Below are 13,995 nucleotides of genomic sequence, written 5' to 3' on the forward strand. Positions count from 1 at the left end.
CTAATGTTCAACATTTGGAAACAGTGTACAAACCCAAGACTTACTAAAAATGCTGGCCACACATATCGTTTTACCATATCATTTCAAGAGAAGTGATAAAAATGCGCGAATGGATAAGCGGCTTCGGTTGTAGCCTCCCTTCAATTCCTAAGGCTTTTATTTCGAAAGTCTTTACCGGGGATGTCGTTATTATCCTGCCTAATCTGACAGTGGCGAATACAGAGTGATATGGGCAACCTCAGACAGGTGGAGGAGACGTCCTTAAGCAGCTGAACCGCACCGTGGTTGGACTTGGGGACTGGGCTGGGCTGCGGGACGAGCGGCGGTGGACGCTGTGCACGCTCGGTGCGCGGATCCTCCTGCGGCTGCTGGATTCACAATATGATACCAAACCCAAAACATGCGTTGGCTTGGCTGATTCTCCCCATCCTGCGCCTCCTCACACATGCTGGACACTTAAACGTGAACGCGGGGAGGACGAGGGATAGTAGTTGCGATGGATAAATGAGGAATACGCATGGACATTATTTTTCCCCCTGAGAATAATTGTTTATAATAACCATCGCTCGCCTGTTTTGGCAATGGAGAACCAAGCAGCCGAGCCGCAGAACTATGAAGATGTACAGAAAAGCGGGTATCTCCGCAAGCATAAATCAATGCACCGGCGATTTTTCGTGCTGAGGGCGGCCTCGGAGCATGGTCCCGCTCGACTTGAGTACTACGAGAACGAGAAGAAATTCCGCAGTAAATCACCTGTGCCCAAAAAAGTCCTGAACCTGGAGACTTGCTTCAACATAAACAAGCGGGCAGATTCCAAGAACAAGCACATGATAGTGCTTTATACCCGCAGCGAGAGCTTTGCCATCGCTGCAGACAGCGAGGAGGTCCAAAATGAGTGGTACCAAGCAATGCTGGACCTCCAGGGCAACTGTAAGATATGAAAAGTGTGATGTGATTTCTTCTGTCTGTTTCTGCATCAGGCCTATCCTGCCGTAGGCTATTTGTTCTCCATACACTATTTTGGCTCGGCCATCCGGGTGTCTCTCTGCATATCACCGGCTCGAATTATTTGAATATTTTCTTTGATTTTTTTTTTTTTTTTTTTTTTTTAGGTTTGTAGGTTTTTGTGTTTTAATTGTACCCATATAGTATGAGCAATGCAGTTTGGAGGGTGATGTATTTTAACCAAGAGGCAGGTGGATCCTATTGAACGGGTTAGACCGACACGCTATGGGCGGCATGTGCTGTGTGTTTGTGCAGCACAATCTCAATAAGCAGTGCTTTAATACAGTCACAACCTGCGGATTATTATCCGTCAGCAAAAACATAATTTGATGCGTTAAACAGCATCCGCCTGTAAGAACACGAGATGATCGCTTCTTGTGACCAAAATGCAGTCCGTTTTCATACGACGGTGTGCTTCTGCATGGCGCAGTGGGCATATAGCAACCATCCAAGGGATGCATCATATAGTAGCAGCCTATCGCGGTGCACTCCGCTGGAGCCCGTGTTTTTGTTTTTCTGCACAGCTCCGACTGCTATTCGCCTAACCTACATTTGCGTTGCGCGGTGCTGCTGCTGGTAGGGAGGAGATGGCATCGTTAGTGCGCTCTGCGCTGGAAATTGTGTTTCTGTTGGTTATCCTCGTGTTTACGTTGTTATCCTTATGCCGGAGCTGAGCACCACCACCACCACCCACCCTGCCTGTTCTCCCTTTGCATTTCAGTTATTTGAGACTGATGGGCTTGCCCAGCTCTAATATGTGGTTGTGGAACCCTTAACAGACACACATTAGAGCACAGAAGACCCCCATTTTGTTCAGAGTATGGCTCAGGCACAGTCACAATAAAACAATGTCTGTTTATTTTAATTTTAATGTGCAGCTGATCGTAATTAGGCGAGAGTCTTGCAAAAAAAACAAACAAACAAAAAACAGAGAGAGATAGATTGAAGCACATTAATATATTATGTCTTATAATAATTTCTGTGGAGTTCATTGCTAATATTTTCTCTTTCTCTGGTGGATTGTAGCAAACCAGCAGACTGTTTGTTGTTTACTGAAAATAACACTGATTGTGAGAGGGGGGCTGGGGCGGGAGGGGGGATTCTGCAATTTGTTACTTGATTGGCACTGAGCAGAATTACAATGTCTTGTATCACAGTTGAGCATGATGCTTTTTAGTGGATGCTTTCTATAGCTTTTAAGGCTTAATTAATTATGAGCTGTAGCTTAAAAGTGATGGTGATGAATTGGCTGCAGCACAGCTGTTTGGCAGTATTCTTGCATATGGCAATTTACTTACGATAGAGTAACAAAGCATTACTTATTACTGTCATTTTGGCTTTCGTTAGTATTTCAGCAGGCTATGTTTGAATTAAACCCCTCTTTTTTTCTTGTATGTATGTGTGTAATCATTAAATCCCCTAATTGTTTTATTTATTCTTTACTATTTTTCTAGGTAAAACCCCTGAAGACTATGGAAGCAGTGGAGAGTGTAGCTCTCCATCTCCTGTTCCAACCTTCAAGGAAGTGTGGCAGGTCAAGGTTTGGCCTAAAGGTCTTGGACATGCCAGGAATTTAGTAGGCATCTACCGGCTGTGCCTAACTGACAAGACAGTCAACTTTGTCAAGCTCAACTCTGATGTGGCCTCTGTAGTGTTGCAGCTGATGAATGTCCGAAGATGTGGTCATTCAGAGAATTTTTTCTTCATTGAGGTGGGGCGCTCAGCTATTACTGGCCCCGGAGAGTTTTGGATGCAGGTGGATGACTCCGTGGTGGCTCAGAACATGCACGAGACCCTGCTGGAGGCCATGAAGGCCCTTAGTGAGGAGTTCCGTCAGCGCAGTAAATCTCAGTCTGTGGGAACATCATGTGGAGGTGGTACTGCTTCAAATCCCATCAGTGTCCCGAGCCGTCGTCATCACCCAAATCTGCCACCGAGCCAGGTGGGCTTCTCGAGACGGGCACGCACGGAGACCCCCGGAACAGGAGGCAGCAGCACGAGCACATCACCTACATCGCGCCACGGGTTTCCAAGGGCGCGAACAGCCAGCATCGGAGCCAGGTCGGAGGAGAGTGGAGCAAGTGCCAAAGGGACGTGGGCCAGCTCCAGCCCAAGTCTCAATGGATCCTGCTCAACTACCCCAACTCTGAGACCCAAGCCCACCCGGGCCCCAACCCCTGCTAAGATTACCCTCAGCCTTGCACGTTACACACCTAACCCTGCTCCTTCCCCTGCGCCGAGTCTGTCCTCCAGCTCTGGTCATGGCTCAGAGTGTGGACTAGTGGGGGCAGCGGTGGGAGGCATGACGATCTGCTCCTACCCTCGTGTATCACAAAGAGTTTCTGTTTCAGGTTCACCGAGCGACTATGGATCCTCAGATGAGTACGGCTCCAGTCCCGGCGAGCACTCTCTGCTCCTACCAAGCCTGTCAGGACATCACGTACATGGAGAAGGCTCCTCTAGCTATATCGTCATGGGACAGCGAGAGAGTCTGCTTGGTTCCCATCATCGCTCCAAAGGCAGACGGATACTGCGGCGTTCATCCAGTCGTGAATCAGAGGCAGAACGCAGACTGCTCAGTAAGAGGGCTTCCCTGCCTGTGGCGTCCCACGAGCGGCTGACTCCACATAGAAAAGATGAAGATGATGAGGACGACAAAGAATACGCCATCATGTCGCAGAGCGCTAACACACAGCGAGCTGATTTGCACCATGATTCAGGCAGACTGAGAGTTGGGGGTGGGCAACTTGTAGGGGAGAATAGGAAGAGGTCTGACAAAAGCGGGGAAGAAGTGGACAGAGGCGCAGCTGTGGATAGTGGCTATATGTCAATGTTGCCTGGAGTGACATCTCCTCCTGTTTCACTTTCTCTCTCAATAGGTATTTCTGACTCCGGTACTAAACCCGGGGCAGATGACGAATACATGGCCATGACCCCCAACAACAGCGTGTCCCCCCCTCAGCATATCCGCCAGCCCAGTTCAGAGGGCTACATGGTCATGTCTCCCAATAGCAGCAGCTCCACAGACCTGCATGGACTAGGCATGTGGGATAGCAGGGGCAACATGGAGAGCCGGGCTGCCAGTGACTACATGAACATCTCACCTGTCAGCAGCCGCTCTGCTTGCAGCACACCGCCTTCCCATCCTGAACAGCACCAACTTCAACCAAAAATGTTCAACTCCTACTTCTCACTGCCACGAGCTTATCAACACACTCTCTATACTCGCTTTGAGGATGACTTGAACAAAGGAGAAGGAAAAAAAGATGGCAGTGGGCACGATAGTGCTGGACGGGGAGGAGGAGTTGGATATAGCAAGAGAAACAAAATTGCAATGGGCGCTGCTGGAAGCTGCCAACTTTCCATGTCTTCCTCTTCTTTCTCCTCTAGCTCTGCCAGTAGTGAAAGCCTCGAAGACAAGTCCATATCAGCGGGGAGAGGGTTAAGTTTATTAAGAACCGGAGCAGAATACAAGAGTGCAGGAACAAGCACGAAAGATGAGCGTCACCACCAAAAACGTGCATCGAGCAGTAAGAGTCCAAAGCAACAAAGGCGGGGTCGTCCCCTCAGCGTGTCTTCAGACATTACTAAAGCAAACACGCTGCCCAGGGTTAAAGAGAATCTACCGCCATCAGTGTCTCAGAATGTTGGTGAGTATGTCAGTATTGTCTTCAAGGAAGACAGTAAATATGGCGAAGGACGATGTGCAGGTTCCGAACGTCCTGTGATCCATGGAACGCTGCGACCCGTCAATCAACCGCTCCTCTGCCATGATAATCCTGCTAACCTTCCCCGCAGCTTCTCTGCACCATTGTCCACCTCTGCTGAGTACGTCAGCATGGATTTAGGGAAATCCTCAACACCAGTGACTCATGTTAGATCCACATTCAGCACCCAACAGGGCCCACCAGCTGTTTCCCCCAAGGCCCGACACGAGCACGGCACGTTCTCTCCTCTGGCCGCAGAGGGCAACGTGGGCTACAGAACAAAAATAAAGACAGCAGCAGCGCTGACAGAAGTCCCGCCTCCATTTACGGAGAGCAAAGCCTCAGATCCCAGCACTTCAGCACGACCTGCCATCCACTCTGGTCAACCCTTACCTGTGGAGCAGGAGACAGGTTTGGGCTTTTCCCCAGTCAAGTCCTTCCAGTCTCCGGAGCGGAGCAGCAGACTGGTCCGAGGTGACCAGCAGGGACGCCTAAGCCACTGCCCAGAGACATTTAATTCACCTCCCTCACTACCACGCCACGCATCCTCTTCTACCTCCCTCTTCCCAGAGGGCAGCCAGGCAGTGGGCCATCGGCATGGTTTGGACTGCTCACTGTGGGAGAGCGGGCAGGCTGCTAGTATGTCTGCCACACCTCCACCTCAAGCCTCCACCTCATCTGGAGAACAAGGCCTTAATTATATTGACCTTGACTTGGCCATTAAGGAGAGCCCTCAAGCTGGAGTGGAGCACACCGCTTCTGCCTACAACATGGGAGGATGCGCTATGGGTAGCAGTGCTGGCTCCAGCCTCAACAGTTACGCCAGTATTGATTTCTATAAATCAGAAGAATTGAGAGCACACCAGAACAGTAGAAAAGATGGTCAAGGTAAGTACTACAAAGCCAGTTCATGTTGAATTATTTACTACTTGTAGAGTGATAAGTTATGATTAGATCTTTAGTGTTAAGAAAATTAAATATATATTCTGCAGATACATTTATAATTCTTTTTATATCATGGCTGGAGATTTCTGTTTTGTCAGTTTTGGCCTCAAGGCTAAACGACTACGTGTGTTTGACACTGCAGTTGTTTCCTTCAATTTAGAGAATAATTCAAATCTGGAAATGATTTTTGATGTGATTTCTGAAAATATCTACTTACTGTCAATCAAATAGTTAAAAACAATCCCGATCATTTAAGCAAAAAAGGCCAAAACTGTATCTCTATTAAGACAATAAATATCGTAACATCAGAATAATATAATCCATTTATGAAAAGATTAGATCAGCCCTAATCTTTGATGTTTAATGAGAGCAAGAAGAATATGTTATTGTTTTTAAATAGGCAAAAACACAAGTTAAAATATGATTCTTGATCATATTTGTCTAGCGAAAACTTTTTCATGTGAGTGCATAATCCACAGACAGAGCTCATGTCTGGGTCTTAGTCACTCTTTCTCCTTTCATCTTTTACTGATGTGTACCTTGGCTTCAAGCTGGTGGGCAGCGCCATATTTCCAGTCTGTGGGTTGTCTGTAGAGTCTCTTATTATCGCAAGTGGGTGTTCAGAGAGCAGAGCCAATTGATTTGTCTGCTGGTAATGAGCCATTTCACATAAATGGAGGTAGAGGGGACAGAACGCAAGCAAGGTGTTTATATTTATGTGTGGGTGTCCTGTTGGCTGTTGCATTTCACATGGCAGCTTCGAGGTTTCCCTCACATTGCTCAGATGACAGTTATTAAACGCTTAGTGACTGAATATGATTTTTGCATGCGCATGTCAAGAACTAAACCGTTAAAGACTGCATGTGAAAAATAAAAAATAAATAAAAAGGTTAATATTAATATTTGTGAGAGGAACAATCACATGCGCGCATTTTATTTATTCAGATAAAGAGCATTTATCCAATGCTATGAAAATGTCTGAACATGTAGCATGTGATCGTTATAAACTGGCAGCCAGTTTGGTTTTCCATTTAAAGGCATGTAAGGAAATTAAACCTCAATTAACCATCAGTTAAAACAATATTGAGTAATAATTAAAACACATGGGCTCTAATCCTAACTGTATGAAAGCTATAGTATGGCAAGCGCACACGGTCTATATAATACACTGTATTCACCTAAAGATTTTAAGAAATTAAGCAAAAGCTGGTCTTCATCAGCTGAATGGTGAAACAGAAATCTAGTGCACAAAGCTGCAAGCATACCTGGGTAGAGACGGCCAGAGTGTTGAGGCGGCAGACAGACATTTGACACTAATGATGCACGGGGCAAGTGGTTAGACTGACTCATAGCTTTTCAAACCGCACTTTCATTTATTTGCGCTCCTTTCCGAGCTTATCTTGATTAAGTATTTGCGGCTGCGCCGCGAGATTATTCTTTAATGAATTTATTTCACGGGATCCTTTTCTGTAGGTCACAAGCGATAAACCCAAGATGTTTGCTTGTCGGTGCCGCTGACTTCATTTTCCTGACAGGATCAGAGTCAGGGCAGTGACTTCTTGTTGCTCAGGTGGATCATAAAGGGAAGAAACATATGAAAATGCCTGGAGCTGATAAAGCTTGACACAGAGACACATAATATTGACATCTGCAACAGCGTGCATGAAACCAATCAGAAAATCCTTTTAGAAAGATATCTAGGGTCATGTGATATTTACCCAACCAGCCATCAGGAGCTCTAGATTAAACAAAAGCAATATGCTTTGGTGAATAGATCACCTAGCATGAGCTGCCTTTCTTTCTCTAACATTTTCTGTGTGGAGACTTAAATCTAATTTACTTTGATTATTCCGTAAATTGTGGTGAGTATATATACTTTAAAAATAAAGCACAATAAGGAGCAATAAAAAGAAAGCTGTGGTATACGATTGAAGCTCACGCCTATCTTTGATTCTTTCCTCCCAGACTGTTGATCTCCATCTTCGTCTTGGATCTCAGAGTGACAGTCCGTCAGGGGACGGGTGGCAGCCCGATCTGTTGCCACAACAGAACTGTACACTGGAGTCTGAACACTGAAACCCTGGAAAACTCATCCCCATCCCGTCTGCTGTTTTCTGTCAACCAAACGTGTGCCAAACACACCACACACACAGACACACACATACACACACACACATATACACAACACACAGTCACAGGGTAAAGAAAAAGTTTCTTTTTTTTTTAACCTTGTTTTTAATAATAAAAAAACGAACATCTGATTATCATTTAACTTCATATAGATAAAGGATGACAGTTAGGTGTGTAATGGTGTGAGCTCACAGGTGGCCATTATGACATTCATGGACAGCCTGTTCTTCTTTTTGCCTACTTGATCTATATTATCATGTTACTAACGCTCGTATTTCAAAAACACTTTCAGGGAATCTCAAAAAATGTCCTTATTTGCTTTTAATTGATGTTTGAGCCAGTCTATTGGAATCTTGTGTCTCAAGATTTCAAGTGGCAGCTGCTATAATGAAGCAATCTCAGCTGAGTTTTAATGAGTGTTAATTATTGGATCCTGTGGTTTTTGCCTTTGTATTACTATTTATGCTACACCATCCTTTGTCCATGTAAGTTAAAGGATCATCAAACTGAGAAGGAAAACGCAGTTTGGCAGAGGGCTCATACACGTACACACCCTGCCACTGTAAATGTATTTGATTTATCATACACAGTTGCAAAAAAAAAAGACTTTACACTTATTGATCGCTGGTTTTGTGCTACCGAAGGACTTCAAAATGTGCTTCTTTCTGGGGTGGTGGATGGAATTGGCAACGGATTTGCGCTATAGAGATGAAAACACAGTTTCCTGTCAGTTTTTTGCAGACAATAGGGAAGTGGTTGTGTGAAAATCCCACATAGCTTATGCAATCTTTGTGAAATGCATTAGAGTGTAAAGTCTGTGTTTTTTCACACAGAATTCAGCTTTATCCCCAAAGCTCCACATGTGCACTCACACAGGATATATGTTTATGTAGCCGCATAAACTTAACATGTCCCATCATGCCATGTGGTTCGTTTTCAAAATGTAGCCATTGTTAAAGCCTAGTGAAAGCTCCTCTGTGGTATTTTGGGATATTTAATGGATTTACTTATACACTATGTGGTGTTCAGGGTTTGATAGGAAACTCATGATCCCCTTCATCGTTATTCCCAAACCTAAGTGACAGTTTAATAACCTTCAGTAGCTGCAGCTGGCATAAGAAAAGTAATTTCACTAGACTCATATATGCTGTATTTGTTTTACAGCATAAATCCAGCAGAAGAAGTCACATGAAAGCCTTCGCTGTCATACAGGCATTTTATGAAAGTGATTGATGTCACAATTATACAGAAAAAAACTTACATAGATGCTCAAAAATCAATTCATTAACCATGAATGAGCGAAACACTTGATTAAAATGACCAGATTGACCTAATATTCTTGCTTGTCTGCTTTGGCATAGAAGAAAAAATGTCAGACTTAATTTAAAAACAACAGATATACCAAATTTTGTCCAAATTATGAATAGTCCATTCTAGCTCTTCTTTATGTTTGACTGAGAAGAATCGCTACGTAAGCAGTTATTACACATGAACTGAGCACACGCGACAGCTTTCTAATGAATCTGAGCGCTCAAGTTATCCCCCAATTCCACTTGATAACCGTACATTGGCTGAGACTGACACATGACTGTCAAATTACACGATTCCAATGCCACACAGCCAGTTGAAAATAGTAAGTTAAATCAAAATGTAAGCCATCTTTGTAATTAGTGTATAAAAGAAAACAAAATCAGTAAATATCTTAGGAAAAGAATCAATTTTGGAGTCCCTAACAGTCCCTTCATGTTTTTATGAGGACAGATCATACACAATATTACAAGGCTGTGTGAATAAAAAAACAAAGAATGCAATGATTTGCAATTCTCATAAACCCAAATTTTAACTCACATTAGAATATAGGAAAACAAATATCAAGTGTTCAAATGGAGAAAAGGTACAATTTTAATTAAAATAGCAGCTCATTTCCAAATGAGCTAATGTTTTTCATGAAATAGTAAAAAATCTGATATATTTTCTAAGCCTTACTGTGAATAAAATTTGGGTTTATGAGCTTTACAATTTGTTGAATCCTATTTTTATTTACATTATGCATTTTGAACAATTGTGTAGCACAAAATCATTGGAAACATCAAAGTGTAAACACTTTTTGCAACTGAGCTGTTATAACTGTATATTATACTATAGTGTATACTATAGTATAGAATAACAGAAACTATAGTACGTGCTGTACTTTTTCTCATTTGCATAACAGTTAACACAATTCTTATATAAAGTAACACATTACAATGGTATACAAAATATACAGTATACATATATTGATTAATACTATTTAGCCTAGATATATATATATATATATATATATATATATATATATATATATATATATGTGTGTATATATATATTGCCTGGTGCCTGGTGTGATAGACCCCAGCCTCTATGGATCTTGTGCTCAGAGCTTGTTCTTGTGCTGCCATGATTAGTGCCTCTGTGCTGTCTTTCAGTCCAGCTTTGTCCAGCCACTGGTAGGATTTCTGGATATCAGCCACCTCCTCTATCTGCCGGTGGTACATACCGTGCAGGGGCCTGTCCTTCCATGATGGTTCCTCGTCTCCCTCCTCTTTCTTGGGTTTCTGCTGCCTGAGGTATTCACTGAGCACTCGGTCAGTTGGGGCCATCTTCCCAATGTATTCTTGGATGTTCGTTGTCTCATCCTGGACTGTGGTGCTGACACTCACCAGTCCCCGGCCCCCTTCCTTCCGCTTAGCGTACAGCCTCAGGGTGCTGGACTTGGGGTGAAACCCTCCATGCATGGTAAGGAGCTTTCTTGTCTTTATGTCAGTGGCTTCTATCTCCTCCTTTGGCCAGCCTATTACCCCAGCAGGGTACCTGATCACGGGCAGGGCGTAGGTGTTGATGGCCCGGATCTTGTTCTTACCATTCAGCTGACTCCTCAGGACTTGCCTGACCCTCTGCAGGTACTTGGTGGTTGCAGCCTTTCTAGCGGCCTCTTCATGGTTCCCATTTGCCTGCGGGATCCCCAAGTACTTGTAACTGTCCTCTATGTCTGCAATGTTGCCTTCTGGTAGTTCAATCCCCTCAGTTCTGACTACCTTCCCTCTCTTTGTTACCATCCGACTACACTTCTCCAGTCCAAACGACATTCCAATGTCATTGCTGTATAGCCTGGTAGTGTGGATCAGTGAATCGATGTCTCGTTCACTCTTGGCATACAGCTTGATGTCATCCATGTACAGGAGGTGGCTGACAACTGCTCCGTTCCGTAGTCGGTATCCGTAGCCAGTCTTGTTAATGATCTCACTGAGGGGGTTCAGGCCTATGCAGAACAGCAGTGGGGACAGAGCATCTCCTTGGTAGATCCCGCACTTGATGGTGACTTGTGCTATGGGCTTGGAGTTGGCCTCTAGTGTTGTACGCCACATCCCAATTGAGTTCCTGATGAAGGCTCTTAGGGTCCCATTGATCTTGTACAACTCTAGGCATTCCAGTGTCCAGCTGTGGGGCATTGAGTCATAGGCCTTCTTGTAATCAATCCAGGCAGTGCACAGGTTGGTCAGTCTGGTCTTGCAGTCTCGGCTGATTGTTCTGTCTACCAGTAGCTGGTGTTTTGCGCCTCTGGTATTCTTGCCAATTCCTTTCTGTGTCCCGCTCATGTATTGACCCATGTGCCTGTTCATCTTAGCCGAAATGATGCCTGACAGGAGCTTCCATGTAGTACTGAGGCAGGTTATTGGTCGGTAGTTGGAGGGGACCGGTCCCTTCTTGGGGTCCTTGGGGATCAGGACCGTCCGGCCTTCAGTTAGCCATTCCGGGTGTCTCTCGTTAACTAGCAGCTGGTTCATTTGTGCTGCCAGACGCTCGTGGAGTGCAGTCAGCTTCTTCAGCCAGTAGGCGTGAACCATGTCGGGCCCTGGTGCTGTCCAACTCTTCATACTGGAGACCCTTTCTTGGATATCTGCCACTGTGATGGTTACTGGACCCTGTTCAGGGAGGTCGCTGTGGTCTGCCCTCAGATCCTCTAGCCACTGAGCATTGCCGTTATGGGTTGCGTCCTTCTCCCATATGCTCTTCCAGTATTGCTCCGTCTCCAGCCTTGGTGGTGCTGTTCTCTTATTGTTACCTTGCCACTGAGAGTACACCTTTGCTGGTTCTGTGGAGAACAGCTGGTTTATTCTCTCTTGTGTACCTCCTCAAGCGGCTGGCCAAGGCTGTGAGTCTTTGCTTGGCAGTTTCCAAGGCCTCAGGTATGGACAGCTTGCTGTATTTCTTAGGCACCTTATTCGTCGTACCTTTCTGCAACTCCGTTAGTTGGCTAACCTCCCTCCGTGCTACTTTGATCTTGCCCTCTAGCCTCCTTCTCCATGGAGGGTACTGCCCCTTGTCGCTGTTCAACTTGTAGACAAGCATCTCACTGATCACTGCTGCCGTATTGTAGATCAGCTTGTTAGTGTCGGTAATCGTGGTTGTAGGTATTGCTGCATTAACATCATCTAGCAGACTTTCTGAGGGTACTTCACGTAATCTTGGTAACCGGCTACGGGGGATCCAGGTTTCAAGCTTGGCCATGATCCTATTTTTCAGGTCAGTTCCTCTCGCACTCAACGATCCTTCTCCTATCGCACTTGGGGCTATGTACCCAATCTCGGGTGGGGGTGATGATATCTCCCCCCTGACCTGGCGTCCTGACTCCTCCTTGCCGTAGCATTTGTGTTGTACCTCGTCAATCTCTAGCTGTGAGAGCAGTCCCTTCTTTCGAATGTTGGAACACTGAGCTACTAGTTGTTTCGCCGTCATTGTGGATGTTGGGTATCGAAGAATCCATAGGTCCCTCATCCTATTCATGTAGCCCCTTCCGCCGGGGTTACTTGCGTAGTAGCATTCCAACAATGCCCTGTTTTCGTCTCTTGCCCACTGATGCCTTCTTGTTCCAGTAGCCCACTTTTCGTCAGGGTGCCCTGGTTCCTCAACACCTGACGCGGACCTTGTTGATCCGGGCGACGTCCGAGCCGGCATGCCTTCATATTTATCTGTCTCACTCATGTCTGCGGTAGGCTTGCTTAGCATAGGGGGTCTAGCCTTAGGCCCCTTACTGGATTACAGACGCCCCAGGCAGGAATCGAACTTGCGATCCTCTGTTCCAAAGGCATGTAGTCTAACCACTATGCTATCCAGCTGCTTATATATATATATATATATAGTATTTTATAAAGTGCCTCATTTTTGATTGTAGCTGTTTTTACACAGGTAATCTTATGAAGGGTTGTGAAAATGGGGAAAAAACAACAAGAACAACAAAAAAACCCAAGTGTTATTTCTTGCCTGAGTCTAAATTGAGCATTTGTTGATCATGAGAGAAAAGGCTGGGAACTTACATTGCTGTCATTCAACCATAATCAAATTGCCTTACTGTGTTTAGAATCAGAAACATGTAAAACAATCTCATGCTCTTTTTTGCAGTGCCTAACACTTCAGCCACAATGTAAGCACACACCATCGCTCGTGTGTTTGGCTTTATCAAGCTGTGGTTTGGCCAAAAAAGAAAAAAGAAAAGAAAGAAAAGAAAAACCAAAAAGTAAAAAAAAAAATGAAAGGAAAAGCCCACTTTTTCATCTTAGCATATTCACACATTGGGATGTGTCCACTTGTGCCCCAACTCTCCTTTTCTTTTTACCCTTGCCCTCCACCAACCAGCCACTTATTCATGCTGGAGACTTTAATGTAAACTCATACTTAATCTCTTTTATAATTTAACTTCCCCTGTCTCTACACTGGGAAGAAATTAATGCAGCTGCTTGGTTTGAACCCCCCCCCCCCCAAAAAAAGAAAAAAGAAATCACGAGATAAAACAGTATTAACACACGTGTGTATTGTTCAGATATTTTTTGGGGATGTGGATTCAGAAGGTGTGAATAGTACTACTTCTCTGTCACGCTTTATTTTCTCTCTCAAACTTGAGATCTAAACTATGAAACAGTGCCATTCCTGCTCCTACACATGACTTTCTCATTTATTCCATTTGTAATCTGCTGCTGTCAGAGCAATTGCCAAAAAGGTCTTAAAAAAAACTCATAGATGTGACTTAAGATAAATCGCTTTTCTTCATCAGCCATTGGGCGAAAAAAAGAAGAAGAAAAAAACCCGAAAATAGTTGTTAAAATTCAGTCAAAGTTTGTGATAAGCAAGTTTTTTCTGAAGGTTGTGTGATTTATAGTTAATGACTGCTTGCATA

General features: G+C 44.5%; 1 protein-coding gene across 1 annotated transcript; it reads left to right on the forward strand.

The window, feature by feature from the left end:
• The first annotated feature begins 204 nt into the window (after positions 1-204).
• Positions 205-7,813, forward strand: LOC113031192 (insulin receptor substrate 1-B). The gene is made up of 3 exons (XM_026183151.1): positions 205-930; positions 2,460-5,600; positions 7,623-7,813. The coding sequence occupies exons 1-3, from the start codon at positions 582-584 to the stop codon at positions 7,628-7,630; spliced, it is 3,498 nt and encodes a 1,165-aa protein (XP_026038936.1). The 5' UTR covers positions 205-581; the 3' UTR covers positions 7,631-7,813.
• Positions 7,814-13,995: the final 6,182 nt, after the last annotated feature.

Source organism: Astatotilapia calliptera, chromosome 10 (genome assembly GCF_900246225.1).
Source record: "Astatotilapia calliptera chromosome 10, fAstCal1.2, whole genome shotgun sequence".
NCBI classification, from domain to species: Eukaryota; Metazoa; Chordata; class Actinopteri; order Cichliformes; family Cichlidae; genus Astatotilapia; species Astatotilapia calliptera.